This window comes from Panthera pardus, unplaced genomic scaffold (assembly GCF_024362965.1).
Source record: "Panthera pardus isolate Hobbes unplaced genomic scaffold, ASM2436296v1 HiC_scaffold_20, whole genome shotgun sequence".
NCBI lineage: Eukaryota > Metazoa > Chordata > Mammalia > Carnivora > Felidae > Panthera > Panthera pardus.
Window position 1 is genome coordinate 73631729 of NW_026526766.1, and position 18693 is coordinate 73650421.

At 52.9% G+C, this 18693-nt stretch overlaps 1 protein-coding gene across 5 annotated transcripts in view; it reads left to right on the plus strand.

Annotated features, from left to right (window-relative positions):
* ZNF618 (zinc finger protein 618) overlaps positions 1-18693 on the plus strand; it is a 185468-nt gene that overhangs the window by 114398 nt on the left and 52377 nt on the right. For 4 of the 5 annotated variants that reach the window (XM_019454087.2, XM_019454092.2, XM_019454090.2 and 1 more), the window contains exon 3: positions 5796-6055. In XM_019454087.2, coding sequence (XP_019309632.2) covers positions 5796-6055 — 260 coding nt within the window. Of the gene's footprint in view, positions 1-5795; positions 6056-15390; positions 15487-18693 lie in introns of all 5 variants that reach the window. The other variant, XM_019454088.2, reaches the window with a different exon arrangement.

An 18693-nucleotide genomic window follows, 5' to 3' on the forward strand; every position in this document is an offset into this window, starting at 1 on the left:
TTTTATGTTGAAGTGTGACTCAGGTTAAATATAAAATTCATAGCATATCTTGAGCAACTATTTTGTAGTTATCTATATATAAATCTATTTTACAGCGACACAAATAGAATAGATTATGGAGTGTCAGCATGTAGATAGATTCCGAGTGCTTTTTCACTAATATACCTAATGATTCGTGCTGAGAATATCCAAGGGCTCCACTGTACATTTAAATGGATATAATTAAAATAATGAGCTCTATTTTAAAAAATGATATATGAAAAAAATTTTTTTAAAGAAGTTAGAAGATGCTACACCACTAATTCAAAGTGATATAAGTACTTCGGTGATTCCATTGTTATTAGGACACCTAATTAAATGCAAAGCACCCGAGAAAAGCAACATTTGGGCTTGTAAATCTACAGCATGGAGCCGGGAGAAGTTGCCAGTGTCCTTGGTACCTCCAGGGCTCGGGGATATCCCATTTAAGGGAGTGCCTTTCGGGGGACAGGATAGCTCGTGTAGCTTGCAGAGTAAGAGTCTCCTGTGTGGGGGCGGATGGGCGTTCAGAAAGGGGGTCTGAGTCCACTCCCAGCTGATAAGAAAGGCCTCCCAGAGGTGAGGATGTCCTCATGAATCAGTGATGTCATCATCATGGCAGATGCCATCTGTGGAAATCTACTTGGCCCCAGCTCCCCGGCTCATCTCTCACCCCCACATTGGCAAGGATCATGGTCCCTCTTTAACAGACAAGGAAACTGAGGTTCAGAGGGGGAGCCCAGCCCAAGGTCACAGGGCGTGTGAATGCCTAGCCTGTCTGATTCCAGCAACTCCTCCCTCCCACCAGGACGTCCTGATGCTGGCAGGGGTCCCTGAGAGCAGAAAAGGACACTGAGTCTGTTTGGGTGGCTGGACAAGCATTCGTAGACCTCAGGCTGAGCTTCCAGGTGTCGGCAGTGAGGAAGGGGGGTTGAGGGTATTTCAGGGGGAGGGTCTGTTCTGTTCCCTCTCTGTGACCTCAGTTGTGGGGAGCACAAGCAGGTTGGACCCTTCATCTCCACTGGGCCTCTTTGCTGTCCTGGGGAACACATCTGCCCTGTGCTTGGGGCTTAACCCTTTGTGCAGGCAGGTTCAGGACCAGCCAGGGCCAAGCCAGAGGGAGTCCTCAGCTACCAGCCTGCCTAGCAGCCCCCCTGAGACCCGCGGGCTTTGTTCTTGCCGGGCTGGCATTCGGGTTCAGACAGGGTCCCCGAGCTCCACCCCTGTGCCCAGTAAGCCAGCAGGATTGGTGGTTAGCATCCCTGTGGTCTGTCTCTGTCAGGGAGCAGCGACTTCAGCAGCTGTCACCGGTTCCCATGGGCATGATCACCTCTGCTGTATGAGTCACTCTAGATGAGGTCCTGGATTTACATTTTTGTGGTTGATCTTCACAATACCTTTTGAGCAGATACGGGGCTCCCCACATCACTTATGTGGAAACAGGCTCAGAGAGGGTCAGGGGCTCACTCAGGGTCACCAGCTGGGATGTAATGGTGATGGGATTTAAACCCCTGTTGATTTACCTCCATAGCCCCTGCACGTCTGTGCCATGTAAGACCCTTCCCCTGTGTCCTCTGCATGCTTCCCTCCCCCTGCACCCCTACATAAGACCATAGATATGTGTAGGACATCTCCACTGGGGCCACCTTGCAGACTTTGCCTTGTCTCTGCCTCACAGCGCTGTGAGGTTGGTGCTGTGTTTATCCCCATCGTACGGGTGTGAAGACTGAGGCTTAGGGGATTGGAGTCACTTGCGCAGGAACCCACAGCTTGGTGGTGGCGGTTCCAAAAGTGGTCATGGGACCATCCAACTTCAGAACCTCCCATCTTAGTTCATCACATGGGGTTCCTGCCAGGCTCTCTGCCTGCCTCTGCTCTGGTGCCCCAGCACCAGGGAGACCTCGCTCCCAGGACATCCCCTTCTGTTGTGGCTGGCTGCAGACTGTCCTCCCTTCCTGAAGCCATAGCTATTCCCTGGTCACTTCTTAGACCTGCGGCTCCCGTGGCTCCTGGGGCCTCACTGAACTAAGAGGCTTTTTTGTCCTGTGATGACTTTTTTTTTTTTAACATTTATTTATTTTTGAAAGATCGAGATCGAGTACAAACGGGGGAGGGGCAGAGAGAGAGGGAGACACAGAATCCGAACCAGGCTCCAGGCTCTGAGCTGTCAGCAAAGAGCCCGACCCAGGGCTCAGACCCACAAACTGTGAAATCATGATCTCATGATCTGAGCTGAAGTTGGATGCTTAACCGACGGAGCCACCCAGGTGCCCTTGTCCTGTGATGACTCTTAAACACAGCAGGGAGTGGGTAGGCTTATCCCTTCCCAGGGTCACTGGTCCTCAGCAAGGGGGCTCTGGTTCAAGATACCCCCTTGGAGGAAGCAGCAGCCAGAAAAGTCAGGTAGTCTGCCTTCCTCTGGCTTACCCACTAGCACCACGGTTTGGACTGTTCTAGATGCAGAAGGTCAAAGAGTGGGTGGTGTGGGAGCTGCCAGAGGCAGATGGGCAGGCTTCCCTCTGTAGGTTTCTCCCTGAGTCTCAGCGCACCGTGGCTAAGACCCAAGATGCCTACGTCTGATTTTGGTTTCATGTCTTACTACCCGCGTAACTTGGATCAAGTCACTTTTCTCAGTGCCTCTGTTTCCTCATCTGTAAAGCAGAGATAATCCCAGGACTTCCTCACCATTTGTTAACGGAGATGAAAGAGATGGAAAGAGTCCGTATATTAGAATAGTCCCGGCACATAAAAAGCAACTTCAGTGTTTCTTCAGTAAGTAAAAGAAATGAACACTGAGGCGATCGAACCATCCCGATCTATGTTTCCTGATGCAGAGAAGGGTAAGAGCCCAAAGAGTGTATGGTGGCCCTGATGTGGCACACGCCGGGAGGAGGTGTCACTGGGCCCACTGAGTGCTAAGGATGCCGTAACAGTGCGTCATTATTAAGAATAGTAATGATGACCATGTCTTGATAGCTGTTACAGGCCAGCCACTGTGCTGAGTGTTTTGTTAGTTGATTGAAATCTGCCTGCCAATTCTGTTAGCTCCATTTTGCAGATGGGAAAACTGGGGCGTGGAGGTTGGGCAGCTGGTGGCTCAAGTCACACAGCAAGGAGGTGCCTGACGGGACAGCCCTGGCTCCTGGCTGGTTCCCCACAAGCCTGCCTTTTTTTAAGACATTTTTTTCTAACATTTATTTTTGAGAGAGACAGAGAGCGAGCAGAGAGAGGCAGAGAATCCCAAGCAGGCTCTGTGCCATCAGCACGGAGCCCGATGCGGGGCTTGAACACAAACCATGAGATCATGACTTGAACTGAAATCAAGACTCAGACGCCCAACTGACTGAGTCACCCGGGCCACTCCCAGCCTACCTCTTCACTCTGGCTTGGTCCATCTGAGTCCTGAACAGTAGTCAGCTCGAGCTGCCATTACAGAAGACCACAGACCGGGTGGCTTGGACAACAGAAATATATTGTCACACGGTCCTGAAGAGTGGAAGTCTGAGATCACAGTGCCAGCACAGTTGGGTTCTGGTGAGAACCCTCTTCGTGGCTTACAGACAGCCACCTTCTCTCTGTCGTCACGTGGTGGGGAGACAGAGATTTGTCTTCCTGTTCTGTCAGATTAGGTCCCTGTGACTTTATTTATTAACCTTAATTATCTCTTAAAGACCCTGTGTCCAGCTGTAGTTGTGTTGGGGATTAAGAGTTCACCATATAGGAGCGCCTGGGTGGCTCAGTCAGTTAAGTTTCCGACTTTGGCTCAGGTCATGATCTCGCAGTTCGTGGGTTCAAGCCCCACGTTGGGCTCTGTGCTGACAGCTCGGAGCCTGGAGCCCGCTTCAGATTCTGTCTCTCTCTCTCTCTCTCTCTGCCCCCTCCCCTGCTCTCTCTTTCTCTCTCTGTCTTTCTCAAGAATAAATAAACATTAAAAAAAAAAAAAAAGATTTCACCATACAAATTGGGCAGGTCAGGGACACAGTTCAGTCCATACTAGGACCTCCCCAGTGGCCTTTTGCTGTCCCCTCCTCATTAGCTGGGACCCTCTTCCTCTCTTTGCTCAGTCACCAACCTGAGAGAAAGTTCAGAGCTGGGAGGGACAGTGAATGTGATAAAAACTCATGCTCCTGTCACAGATGGAGCTGCTGAAGCCCAGAGAAGAGAAAAATCTTGTCCAAAGTCCTACAACAAGCCCGCTTCAGATCCAGGGTCAGAACCCGGGTCCCTGCCTCCCAGCCTGGCACCTCCACGAAGCTCGGTTGGCATGCTAGTGGGCTTGCCTGAGTGTGCTTCAAGTGTGGGCCTTCAAGTTCAGTCCAGAAGCTTCTCTGAAGCAGTGGAGAGGACCGGATGTGACAGGGTGGCATCCCTGGGCTGGCACGTGATGTGATCTCCCAGTGTGGTACACCTTGGCCTCAGTACCTCAGAGGTGGGAGTGATAGTGATGATCCCCTTGCCAGAAGGCTCCCCCTTATGATAACACAGAGAGTCACGTTGAACCGCTCTGTTCAAGAGATGTCAAGGCTTCATGCCTTGGCCTGCCACCTGTCTTGTGTGTGGCCCGGGGCAAGCCCCAGTTGTGCTCTGGGCCACAGTGTGCCCTCCCATAAAGGAGGTTCGGTGGTCTGTGCCCTCCCTGCCCACCTCAGTATTGAGCTCATTACCTTGAGAATGTTTTCTGGTATTTGCAGAGCCACGTGGAAGCCAGAATGGTAAGGTCTGAGTGAGGCTTTTGGCTTGTAGTCTCCCGTCGGTGAGATGGAAGAGGGAGGGGCTTGGATGAATCTTCAGCCCTTCCGCCAAGGAGGGAAGGGAACAGCACTGGGCACTTTGTACCCATCAAGCCACTTAAACCCTTGCTGTCCAAAGTGCAGGTCGAAGACCAGCAGCATCGGCCTTGCTGCATGCTTGGTTAGAAAAGCAGAATCTCAGGACGCCTGGCTCATGGTTTGTGAGATTGAGCCCCGTGTCAGGTTCTTTGTTGTCAGCTCGGAGCCTGCTTGGGTTTCTCTCTCTCTCCCTCTCTCTCTCCCTCTCTCTCTCTGTCTCTCTCTCTGTCTCTCTCTCTCTCTCTCTCTCCCTCTCTCCGTCCCTCCCCTGCTCATGCTCCCCATGTCAGGTTCTTTGCTGTCAGCTCGGAGCCTGCTTGGGTTTCTCTCTCTCTCTCTCTCTCTCTCTCTCTCTCTCTCTCTCTCTCTCTCTCTCCGTCCCTCCCCTGCTCATGCTCTTCTCTCCCTCTGAACAATAAACATGAAAGAAAGAAAGAAAGAAAGAAAGAAAAGAAAGAAAGAAAGAAAGAAAGAAAGAAAGAAAGAGAAAAGAAGAAAGAGAGAAAGAAAGAAAGCAAGAAAAGCAGAGTTTTAGGTTAAACCCCAGATCTGCTGAATCAGAATTTGCATTTTACCAAGATTCTCAGCTGATTGATGTGCATATCAAACCTGGAGAAGAACTGATTTCAACCACCCGTAGCTGCCCTCGTAGGTCTTTTCTAACCCCAGTTACAGGAGTTACTGGGCACATTTAGACCGCTTTAGATCTGTAAAATGAGTGGCGTTGGAGCCATACTAGCCCAATGATTTTCAAACGGTGTTCCTCGGAGCCCTGGGGTTCCCTGGAGGACCCATAGGGGCCGCCATGGGTGCCGGTGCTTCAGGGTGAGATTCACGGAGAAATGGGTCTGTCACTAAACATTTCGCAACCCCCTGGGCTGGTGGGCTCCCAGATAGGTCTGGGGGCCGGCACGGGGTCCACGCTGAACAGACTCTCTTCTTTCCCAGGGAGCGCTTGAAGCGCAGCCAGAAGAGCACCAAGGTGGAGGGGCCCGAGCCCGCGCCGGCCGAGGCCTCCCTGAGTGCCGAGCAGGGAACGATGACGGAGGTGAAGGTGAAGACAGAGCTACCTGATGACTACATCCAGGAGGTGATCTGGCAGGGGGAGGCCAAGGAGGAGAAGAAGGTGGTCAGCAAGGACGGGCCAGGCGACGTGCCCGCCGAGATCTGCGTGGTGATCGGTGGCGTTCGTAACCAGCAGACCCTCGGTGAGTGCCTCTCCGTGAGGGTCAGGGCCGGGACCCGGGCGTGGGGTCAGAGTCCTGGAGAGAAGAGTCCTGCCTGTCCGTGGCTGAGAGAACTGTAGGTGGCCCCGCTTTGCCCTTGGGGAAGGACGTAGGTTCCTTAGACCTGCCTCTGCTTGGACAGTTGTAGTCTGGACCTCTTCTTTCCTTCCCTGACATGCCAGAGCCCTATCCGTGCTTTAAGACTTGCTCGGGTCAGGTGCCCGGAACTTTCTGTAGGTGTGGCAAATCCCTCATGGCGTGGGGCTCCCGTGCCCCAGGTAGGTCTAGCACCGCCACGTCGCTCGTTGTCCTAAATGCCTGTCTGCATTTATTTTCTCTTTGGCTTCACCGCGGGCTCCTGCAAGCAGCTCCCAGTGCACGTCCTGCTTGGAACAGGCCCCCTCGGGACCGGACTCGTGACAGACTGGCACCTTCCCCTGCCTCTTCTGGTCTGGGTCAGGTTCAGAGGAGCTCTGTGGAAATGAGTTTCTTAGAAATTCTCTCTCCCCCCTCACTTTCCAGCGGGAGCCAGGGGATTCCCCTCAGGGCCACCTGCACCCGGCGGGGCTCACAGACCCAGATGCCCGCAAGGCCTCCCCCAGAACACACACAGAGGGGCTCGGTCCTCAGCTGCCGCCGGAACTGGGTGGGAGACGGGCTCAGTGTAGACGTGCCACACGCCAGAAGTGAGAAATCTGATGTGAATTCTTTTGGCTTTAAATGTTGGCAACTAATCTGACTTTTGAAATCTGCCAAGCAAAACAAACCTGTCTGTGGGTCGGAGTCACTCCGAGGCCACAGCTTTGCAAACCCTGGTCTGTGAAGTCCGCGTGCCTCGCCTGCCATGGAGGACTTGTCTCGCCTGTTCCCAGACTTCCCTTCTCATCCGCGCTGCTCCACGTTTCCCGTGCTCAGTGTGTTCTTAGACGCTGCCGCCCCCCTCCCCTCTGCCTGTCCTTCCTGGTCCAGCTCTGGCTCACTTCCTCCTGACTTCTGGCTCACGTCCCATGTCTGGCACACAGGGCCTTGTGCGGAGATTCCCCTGTTGCGTGTCCCCAAGTTTATGCTCAAGTCCTGTTGCCTTTTCTTTCCAGCTGCCAAGGCTCAACCTCGTGTTCCCTTTCCCGGCTGTTCTCTGCGGTTCCTTGTGACCCTGTCAGCCCCATCTGGGTCGTTGCGGCATCCCGCTGACAGCCATGCCTGTGTGTCTTTCTGCCCTCACCTGCCCTCTACTCTGGCTGCCAGGGGCCTTGGCAAAGACAAATCAGTGACCATGTCACTCCCTGCTAATAAACTTGGGGTTTCCCACTCCGCTGTGTCGGGTCAAGGCCATAGTATCGAGATCCTCTGTAACCTGATCCCTCTTTCCTATTTATGATCTTTTTGGACCTTTCGTTCTAGCACACTCTGCCTTTATGCAGCATTTCTTGCCCTTTGCTCATACTGTTCCCTCTCCCTGTAAAGCCTTTGTCCGTTTCCACATGCCCAAATCCAGCCCATCTTTGAAGGCCGGCTCCTGTGCCGCCACCTTCCAGAAGCTTTCTTTAATCTCTTCTGGTCAGAGTTCCGTTTATACCCTACCCCTCACGTGAGTACTTCCCGTTATTTATTTAAAAATTTTTTTTAAAGTTTATTTACTTATTTTGAGAGAGAGAGAGAGGTGGAGAGAGAATGCCAAGCAGGCTCTGCGCTGTCAGTGAAGAGCATGACGCGGAGCTCGAATCCACAAACCTAAGACATCATGACCTGAGCCAAGATCACGTTGGATGCTTAACCGACTGAGCCACCCAGGCGGCTTTCCCATTATCTATTTTAAATTAGAGGGGCCTTGCCTGTGCCTACCTCTGCCCTGAGACTAGGAGCCCCTGGACTTTTCTGACCCGTGCCTCTATGCTCCCTGCTCCCACCCCGCAATGCCTAGTAGGGACTGGCTTCTAGGGAGCAGTATTGACATTGGGGCCATAACTGTCAGGATGGGGCTAAGTTATGCCTCCGTAACAAACGAGCCTGAGAGTGATGAGATCTTAGTAGCTCAAAACCACAAAGGTTTATTTCTTAAGTCATATTACGTGCCCATTGTGGGTCATCTGGGGGCTCTGCTCTGGACCCAGGCTAAAAGCAGCTATTGTATGAAATGCTGCCAGCCAAGGGACAGAGGGAGAGAAAGCTCTGGAGAGATTCACACTAGCTGTTACCTGCTACAGCCCAGAAAGGAGAAAAGTTAAGTTCTCTCCCTGTCGTTGGCCTCATTAGTCACATGGCCCCTCCCCATCTCAGGTGGCCGGGAAATGCCATCATCCCTCATGACAGAATTGGAATGAACCAGAAGTATTTGGTGAAGAGCAGGAGTAACTTAGCTCAGTGCCCAGTGGAAGAAGGGGCTTATCAGGAGCCCATGTCTGTCCTTCTTCCCTCAGTATTCACTCTCCCAGAGCCAAGGCCAGTGTTAGCTACCCCAAGAGAGGGTGTGCCCTTCCTCACTTTGGGGTGTGTGTTTTGAGACTCATGGGGCCCAGTAGATATATGTATGTGTCTTCACCCGGAGATGGCCAGTGAAGGGTAGTTGAATCTGAATCTTGGGCTGGAGCCAGCAGCCAGGATTTGGTGGGGAAGGCCTATAGCAGCCATGCTAGGCAAGTGTTGGGAGGAGTCCTCCCTGGGCCAGCTGCCTGCACAGCAAGAGGCCCCACGGCCTCGTGCCAGCCTCTGATGGTGATTTCCAACTCAGCGGTCGCTCAGCAGCAGGGTCCTTGGCCTTGCTGTGCCTTAGTGTCCTCTGCTATCCAGTGAGGCATGCTCCCTGCCTGTCCTGCCCACCTCATGGGTGTGCAAATCAAAAGAGGCAGTGGAGGAGGACAGCATTGTGCAGAGAGAATGAGCTTGGGTCTTCAGTCTGGAAGTGAATCCGGGCTCTCTGATGTCATAGCTGTTGGACCTCAGGCAGGCTACGTGACCTCTCTGTGCCTCAGTTCTCACAATTGCAAATTCCTGGGGTTCCGTGAAGATTCAATAAGATGATGTACATAAAGCACTCCGCATTGTACTTCATAAATGATTTGCTATTATTATCAGTAGTATTAGCGTGACTCTTCAAGGGGGAAGAGTACCTCTTTGAAGTACCACTTCAAGGGGGAAGAGTGGTAATAGTTTCTGCTTTTTTCTAAAGCCTAAGAAATAAGCCAGTGTGGTGTAGAGGAAAAAACATGGGGTGGGGAAAAAGGCTGGCACTGGATGAGGTGTCAGAAGACATGGGCTCTGACTGAGCGTCTAATTTGAGTCTCCATTTTCTCATCTGAGGACTGGACAGGGCAATCTGTCCTATCCCTGGGGCCCCTTCTAGTCCTCCCTCCCTAGAATCCAGGGACATTTCTAAGTAACCTGCTTTTGGCAAACTCTTCACGAAAAAGGAGTAAAGCCACAAGTCAGAGGAGTAAAAAAGAGAAAAAGGAATAAAGCCACTCCCGCAAGTCGGGAGTGGAGCCGCCATTTTGGAGCCTGTACTGTCGCAGGGCCTGGGAGCACTTCCTGCTCGTTATGGAGGCTCATCTCGCATCCATCAAGGCAGACCTTCCTCCTCGAGGGTGTAGTTTCTACCGACGGTCAGGCTCAGAGAAATCTGGTTTGGCCTCAGTGCCAGGAAAGAAAAGCATTAAAAAAAAATCAAATAGTTAGAATTGAGCTTTTTGAATTCATCTCATCTCAAGACAACAACTAGATTTTGTCTTGTGGGCCAAGTAATTGCTGCTGTTTATAAGGAGTCCTGTGTTCACGATTCTAAAGGGTGGCATGATTGATTATTGATGTCTGCCATGGACGTGGAGATGGTCAGTGGGGCTATATGTGCCATAGATTTGACCCCCCTTATCCCCTCATTTTATAGAGGGGCAAACAATTCTACGGAAAGGAAGAGTTGCCCTGGGCCACACAGCAAGTCAGTGATATTTCCTTCCACTTCCTGAAGGGTCCATCCCCCTCACAGCAAATCCCTCCCGCCTGGAAGGAAAACGAGGAGGGAAAGCCCTCTCAGGGATGTAGCCAGGAGCAGAATCCCGGTTAGAGCCATCCCTTTAAATGTGCACCTGCCACGGTGTGCATTCCGTGCCCCGGTGGCCGGGTGTCGTGGAGTTAACGTGTTCCCCCGGCACTTGGCAGAGAAGCATGAGGTTCTGCAGAGCCAAGGGCCTCCGGAGCGCCCTGCTCACCCAGCCGCGCTCGGGGCTCAGAGCCGGCCTCTGTAGCTGAATAGAATAGTGTCCCTGTTTGGTCACTCTGTGCTGTGCCATGCGGGAACCTCCCGTTTGCCTTTCCTCTGAGCTCCATCCCCCCTTGTCCCCACCCCCGGGTCCTCACTGGTCCTGTAACTGCCATCAAACAAACAGTGTTCCCAATGACACAAACATCATCTGAGGCACTTCCCATGGAGGAGCTGGGGCTTGGACACGTGCGTGGCACTTGGCAGCTTCCCAGGCTGGGAGAGTCAGGAGGGGTATCCGTGCCCAGGAGGCTGGCTGCCAAGCTTGCAGTGTCGGCTGCCGTTTCCCAGCTGCCCAGAAGTTCCCCGTGCTGAGAAAGATATCTCTCACTCTTAGAAAGAACGTCACTGCCACTGGAGCCAGTGTGGGGAAACTCAGGGGTTTTCAGCAAGAAGAGCAGAGATCGTAATATTGAACTTGATGACTTTATTGGATAAGACCAGAAGTGAAAGGAAGTGAGGCAACAGATTCCCGTTTCCACCTGTCAAGCTGCATGCGGACCTCTGCACAGCAGCCCGAGGAATGGTAGAGCCACACTTGAGGTTTCAAGAACACGATGGAGAATTCTGAACACAAGGTATTCCCATTGTTACACCTCGGTCCACAGTCATGGCAGGCATTGCTAATTGATCCCTGCACACTGTAACAGTGCACTTCAGAATCCTTCTCAACACAGTGCTCACCAAGACGTCTCTGCCAGTCAGCCAGAGTTGAAAAATACGAAGTGGAAACCTGCTTGCCCTTCTTGTCCTAGATGGTAAAGAGGAGGCAAGCGGAGTTTACAACAATCAGGACATTCAGTCCCCAGAACATTTCCTGAGAGATAAGGATGCTCAGATGCCATGATCTGCGTGGTCAGAACGTACTACCAAGCAGTGGGTGCTCTTCTCTGTGGGGTGGGAGCATCAGCCCTTAATCCTGGGGAAGTTGCACATGAGGGAGTCCAGGAGGAGCAGCAGGTGCAGGAGCCCATGAAGGGAACAAGCACCCCGCTGGGCTCTCCTCAGATACGGGGTGTGGGCCAACCAGGTTATATCCAGAGAGTTCATTCTTGGCGTGGGGAGGAGCCCCAAAGAAGAGCTAAGGGCTTTTTGTCCTGGGGAGGAAGAAACTGGGAGCAGGGCCAGTGGGGGTGTGGGGGAGATGATGGGGGATAAGTATTCACAACCTGAAGCATTTGAGGGGGAGGGGAAGGAGCGGACACATTCTTTAGAATGTTGAGCTCCAACCGATACAGGGCCGTCACCAGGAGGTGATTTCAACTCTGTAAAAGGAAGGCGTCTGTGACTGTGGGAACTGTTTAGAACTGGATATAGGCCTGTGAGGGAGAGAGTTCTGTCTTGGAAATCTCTGGACGGGATGCAGGAGGCACAGTGAAGGCTCAGATGGGGGACTACATGGATGTTTCTAGGCAGTGAGCTTTGAGCATCAAGGGGTAGAGGTGTTTGCACACGTGCAGGGTTGCCCGGGGAGGAGGCGCAGGGAAAGGAGGCGGCAGCTCAGCCACGGCTCTGGAAGGAGCAGGCCATCATTCAGACACAGCCATACGGGTTTTGGTCTGTGACAAACCCAGGCAGGGGTGCCAGGTCCCGCTCCGTGGCTCCAGCTGATAGTTTCCTGTTTCAGTAGGTTGTTGGCAGGGCTTTGTACCTGAGCCTGCCAGAACTAACACTCAGCTCTTTGCCACAGCCACCAGGGAAGCGGGGGCAGAGAGTAGGGGAGTTCTGGCTGCCCTCCCGGGCACGTCTTCTCTCTGCAACTGGCTCTTCATCTGCTGGTTCAAGGTGGGCAGGGGTCCTAGTTAGAGCAACCCCGTGGGAAAGGGCCCCCGGACTATAATCCAGGAGACCCAGGACCTGCCCCGCTGTGGAGTCTTGGACAGGATCCTTAACCTCTCTGAGCCACACTGTCTTCATCGATCCGTGGGTGTAGTAACATCTGCCTGTCTTTCCAGTAGACTTGCTGGGGGCAGAGTGAAGTAATAGGTATGAAAGCGTTTTTACGCGGGAGACCCAAAATGCAAAGCAGATACCAGCAGTGTATTAGCTGAAGCCTCAGGACATTGACATACCTGGGGTTACATCTGGAGAGACAGGAACCAAAAAGGCCAACGGCTTTCCAGCTTCTTTTTGTTCATTACCTCCCAGAAGAATTTTGAGAAATCGTACATTCTTTCATATTTTTGAGTTGACATCTCACATTTTTATCCAGAGTTTAGATAATTTCAAAGGATATAATTTCTGGAGTATTGTGTAAAAAAAAAAAAGTGTCATTTTGGAAATATAACCGTGAAACCATTGTTTTAAATGTATCCGAGAGAATCCAAACCCACTGCGGTTTGATATCTGCCATCATCCATTTTAAAAACATACGAACAAGCTCGTCTTTAACAGTCAGAAATTTTACATCTTTCCTTTCTCTCCTTGAACTCATATTTCCAGTCCACTTCCCTCGCAGGAGTTTATCCTAATGTAATATATTTTTTATGCTTGAGAGTCTTTTATTGATCGCTGTTTTACAGTCATCTCCCACAACAAGATGTACATAAATTGAAATAGAAATTTCTTAAAAATTTTGTTGGGATCATAAAACTGTACTTTTTAAAATGTCCCCCGCCCCCCGATCGAGTTATTATTAGTATACAGTTTGTCAAAAACAAATTCAGATAAACAGTAAATGTAAAAATAAACAATTAATTGAAAATGCACCTCTTGATGAAATGGATGGGGCTTCATTTCTTTTTCAATTGGCTCCTGTTTCAGTGAATTAGTATTTCTTCTTGTTGCACGAGACAACATTCAGCTTTCATTGAACTCCTGTGTTTTGGTTTCCATACGCAGAAGTACTTAGAAAGCTTAATCACATACATAAGGCACCAGGGATGGATGGAGTTTTGAGCGTCACTCAATTTTTGGAACTCTTTCCAAATTGTGTACTGAAAATTGCACGGGGTCTGTCATCAGACGCTGTTGTTAATGGTTTCTCTGCTGACAGCTCCATTAGATGCTTTTTCAGTTTTGTTAAGAGCAAAGAATTGGGAATCACCTGATTCACCGAAGGCATTGCTCCCTAGATTTCACCCACTTTCTAGGTCTGCTCTTAAAACTTGGGATTCCCTCTTTGCTTGGAGCCTTGAGGTGGGCAGCCCCCATGGGGGGGCACCATGGTGGGATGGGGGACGAAGGAACCACCTTGTTTGTAGTGCATAAGGGTGGGGTCAGGAGGGAAGTAGGAAGGAGGGCCAGCTGCGTGGGGCCTCCCCAGCCACTGCCACGTCTCCAGCACATTGAATTTAGGGAAGAATACATTTGAAAGTTGATGATTGGGGTATTGACTCTCTTAAAACTGACTGCTCATGTATCCCCAGGTGATTTGTACTCTGCTTGGAAGACCCTGGACCCAAGGACATTTGGTCTGAGTCCAAGCCCTGAGAGGCTCAGGAAACCCACTTGTCCATGATTTACTACCTCTCCAGGTCCCTCGTCCCCAGTAGGCTGTGGGCCCAACTCGTGCTGGGTCCCGGAACCAAGAGGGCTGGGTGTTCCTTGGCACTCCCACCCCCTTGAGACCCCTCTGGTCTCAGCTGGCCTCACCTGATCTGTCCCATCCTCTTGGGAAAGGAGCCAGGCTTTCTGCCAGGTGCTTCTGGAAAATGCTGGAAAGGTGCTATTATTCAGCACCTGTGGCTTCTTGTGTCAGTAGCAACAGCAGGGTTGGGGAGAGGTAGAGGCTTGCCTCCCATGTGCTGGCATGCTCTGTCAGCTGCTCCTGGCAGCCGTGATAGGGGATAGGGGACGCCAGGGGTCCTGTGGTAGGACCAGACATGGTGCCGGGGTGGGGGTGGGGGTGGGATCTGCTGCCCGGCAGCACTTGGGGGGAGCCCCGGGACTGAAGGGGAATCACCTTGGCGTCTGGAGGTGACCTGGTGTGCCAGTAGGATGGTTCTGGAGGCCGGAAGGCTGGCCAGCCGTTAGCTTTGGGTAGCCCCAACCGTGGGCCATCTGGTCCCTAGAATTTTCATGTGCATCACCGAAATGGGTATTGAGTTGTCCCAACCACACGAGGACTTCTGGAAGGATGGAGGATGGGCATGAGACCTGACTGCAGTCGGCAAATGGTACATGTTAACAGGCATCATCTCTTTTTGGTGCTTACCCAGAGGTGTGGCGGTCACACACATAGGTTCTGGATCAAGGTCGATCTGGGCAGCCTTTGGCCGTATGTGTCCCTCCAGCCCTCGCTTCCTTCATCTGAACAGTGGGGATGATAATCACCTGTCTTTCTGGGTGTGTGACGGGGAGCTGAGCTGACGTGTGCCGAGGCACGGAGTCCATACCCTGCCCTCTTTGGCTCTGTGAGCTGGGCATGTCGCCGCACACCCGGCCAGCTTCTGCTTCCTCACCTGTGCGTTGGGCTCAGAGGCCAAGCCTGTGCAGAGACGTAAGAGAGGCTCGAACGAAAAGTGTTAGAGCACCTGGCATTTAGTAGACCATGATGGTGACGACAAAAGGGTAGCTGGGGAACCCGCAGAGTGAGGAAGCTTACCTGGCAGGGAGTCAGGCCTCCGGCCAGGACGGTCTGAGCTGAGAATCCCCCGGAAGGCTGGTCAGCGCCCCATGCGCCACACTGGGGTATGCAGTGGCTGTGGGCTGGGGGACATAAGACCACGGCATACGCGGGGCATGGCCTCCCTGTAGGTTCATTTTGCTGGAAGGCTTCTGGGGAGAAGCATTATAACCATACTACGAATAATGTTATGTTATAAGTCAGAGAATAGAGAAAACAAAACTTTGGGGGGATTTGGGCCTGTAGCCGCTGCTTTCTGCCATAGGCCAGCCTCCCAGCAGAATGTGTGGATGTCCCCTGCCAGGACAAGTTCTTTAGTGAAAACGTAGACAGCACGATCTTGGTCACCCTTCCGTGTTCAGATGGAGAAGCCAAGGCCCCGGGAGCTCAGGTGACTGGCTGACCTGAGACTTGGAGCCCCTCCTCACCTGGCTCCTTCCCCACCCTTCCAGGCACCCCCAACTTTAAGGGCTCTTTCTGATTTCTTACGTAATTCAGATGGAAAAGCGCCCGAAGGCAGCCCCCACGGTGGATCTGTGCGAAGCCGCTATTCAGGGACCTGGATTTTTGACCAAGCGTTGAGATATGCATCTGGTACGTGAGGGCTGAGGGGCAGGAGGACCTGACTGGGGCCGGCATGAGGGTGGGGGCACGGCTGGACATAGCCGCCACCTGCAGACCCCTGATAAGTTGAACCTGCTAGCATCTGCAGGGCCGTGAGGGGCCGCCCTCCTCCACCCTGTCGCTGCCACAGGGCAGCAAATCTGAGCCCGCCAGGGGCCCTGGAAGACTTGGCCGTTAGAGGGACGACAGAGCACGTGGAAATCGGGAAATCGGGAACATTCTGGCTGCACTTGCTATGGGCTGCAACTCTGAAACAGGCCAGGGGTATAAAGGAGTTCTGTGGCCAAATGTGTTAGAAGAGCTTGGGTTAAACCATTAGGTTAGTGCAGGACCTCCCCAAGTTCCCGTGCACTGCACCTCCCCAAGACGGCCATGCCTCCCACCAGCTTGACTGTGGGTCTCTCTTTCCCGGGGTGCGTTCAGGAAGTTGGGTTGTAAAGAACTTTGGAAAATGCTGATCGTCACAGCAGTTTCTCTGTACTGAATGCTGGCTTTGTACTGGGTACTGTGCTCTAAGTAGCCACAGTATTATTGCTCATAGCCGCCCCCCGAGGTGGGTGCCATTTTCCTGTGTTCAGAGAGGAAGCCCGAGGCGTGAGTGTTTCCATGACTTGTCCGGGGCCTCTTGCTGCTTACGTGGTCAGCCAGGATTTGAGCCCAGGTTTGCTGGCACCACTGCCCTGTGGGGCTGCCACTCTGGTGCCCTTGCCTCATGCCTCACCCTCCAGCTGTCTGCACACCCAGCCCCTCTGCAGACAGAGCACCTGAAGCCTGAGGTCTTAGGGTGAGTGGCAGTGAGGAGGCAGGCAGGACCTTGAACTCAGTCCTAGGAGTGCACTGGGCGAGGGCCCCGCTCTACCCTGGGGAGCCAGGCGAGGATGTAAGACTGATGACCGTACCCGCTGTGACTCTGTGTGGGTTGAGATCCATGAGCAAGACTGACTGCACAGATCCTCAGCTCCCTCTGTGGGTTGAGGGAAAACCCCACGAAGCCGGTTGGGACCTGGCCTGCTTGTGAACAGAATCAAGGGGGTTGGCAAGTGGGGGGACCCGTTGCAGCCTGCAGTTATTACACAGCTTGAAAAAGTCTTTAGGTCATTGACTGCAGTTGGAGAAACTGAGGCCCAGGGCTGTGGCAGGGCTGGGGCATAGAGACCTCACCTGGAAGCGGGTTAAGTCTGAACCAAGTCTTTCCTTGTCAGAGGCTGTGACCTCAGTCCTCTGGGGAGAGACTCCACCTTCCCTGGGGCACCTTTCGTCCATCTCCCCCTTTCCTTCCGCCTCTTCTGTTCACTCCCCTGACCCAGGGTCCTGCACTGGGCCCACCACGTCCTGCACTTGACTGTGGTAACCCCATCACCCTGCCCGTCCCCTTGCCTAGTGGCCTGTCTGCTTCTTGGCAGACAGAGGGCGGCGATCACTCACACTCTCGCTCACGGCTGGGGCTCCGGTGCCGGGCATGTTTAAGATGCTCCATAAATTCTCAGTTGGTTGAAGGGAAACTGGCAGAAACTGTTGAAGAGTGGGTCATAGCCAGCCATAGGAGGGGAGTCAGGGTCATTATTACTCGGGGACAGATGAGAACAGCAGGACACTGTGAATTTATTGAGCCCCCCCCCCCCATTGTGTGCCAATCACGGGGCTAAAAACGAAGAAATACACAACTGGATCTTTGCTCCACATATGTGTATTTTTCCCTGTGAGACCAGGGTAACACATAGAAAACCACTGGATGACAGACTGCTAAGTTCCATGCTGGTGTTGGGATGACAGCGTCCCCTTTAGTGACCCACAGGAGTGCGGTGGCGCGGCTGTCTGTGTGGCAGCCGGCTCACATGTAGTGTCTTACTAATCCTGACCTCAGTCATGAGGTGTAGGAATCTTCGTCTTGTGTTACAGGTGAGGCAGCTGAGGCTCGGACCAGAAGGGGGATGTGCCTGAGATCAGCTGGGGGGGGGGGGGTGGCGGAACAGAGCTGACAGTCTCCAAGCTCAGTGCTCTTATGACTTAATACCTGGAGTTTACACGTAAACAGGCCTCTGCCCCCGGGAGGGGCTGAAGACAATAGGAACTGGTGATGCCTGCACTCACCGAACATCTGGGCTCACGGCAGGAACACTTGAGGTTTCTTCAGTCTTCACTCGATGCTGTTGCATTGTCCACACCTTACCCAGGAGGACACTAAGGCTCAGCCAGCAGATGGTAGAGTGGAGATTCCTTCCCAGGCCTGCCTTACTCTAAAACCAGTGCTTCCCGTACCTCGTTGCTGGGAGTCAGAATCCCCTGAGGACCCTTTTGAAAAAGGCGGGTTCCTAGGCCCTTAGCCCCAGCCATTCCAGCGCACTTACCCCGGAGTGGGGCCAGGGCCTCTACTGGTGCGAGCTTCCTGGCCATTCTGTTGGGGAGGATGCGGCCTGAGCCCAGGTGCTAGCGGGCCTATGTGAGGGATTGGGCAGGGCCTCTGCTCGTGGGGCCCCTGCCAGGCTAGGTCTGAGGGGCTCTGCTTGGCTTCCTGCCATGGGCCTTTCCCGCGTGCTCCGTGTGGGTGGGCTCCACCTTGACCTGTCTGAAATGCCTGCTGGCAACTCGGCCGTTTCAGTCTACCCACTCCCGGGAAAAGGGCCCTGCGGAGGGCTGGAGTCAGGCAATCACGCCGTGTGGGTCTCCGCATGCCCGAGAGAACAAGAAAGCTGCTCCGCCTCCCGGTGTTCTGTGCTCTCCCCGGAGGGCACATCCGTGGGAGGGCTGGGCGCTTCCTAGGGGGATCGTGGGGCCATCCCTGTGAGGTGGGTACTTACAGCCCCTTGACACGTGAGCAGACTGAGGCTTAGTGTGTCTAAGGGAATTACCAAGGTCGTGGTGTGGGTAGATGGCAGAAGAGGGACAGAGACCAGATCCATGTGATTCGAAGACTGTCCTCTTAACCTCTGTCCCATCCCGGTAGGCAGCGGAGGTAGAAGTTACTTGAATGCGTGTTGATTTCCTCCCGTGGATGCCATTTATTCCTTATTCTGAAAGAACACTTTTATGTTCATTTCCTTTTTCCTCTCAAGGAGTAAGTATGAGAGTTGCCTTCTCCGCCTTACAGATTTGGAAACTGAGGCCCAGAGATGGAAGTGATTTGCCCAAGTTCACTTAGAGAGTTGGGGCAAAAACTTGTGAACGAGACCCTGGCCT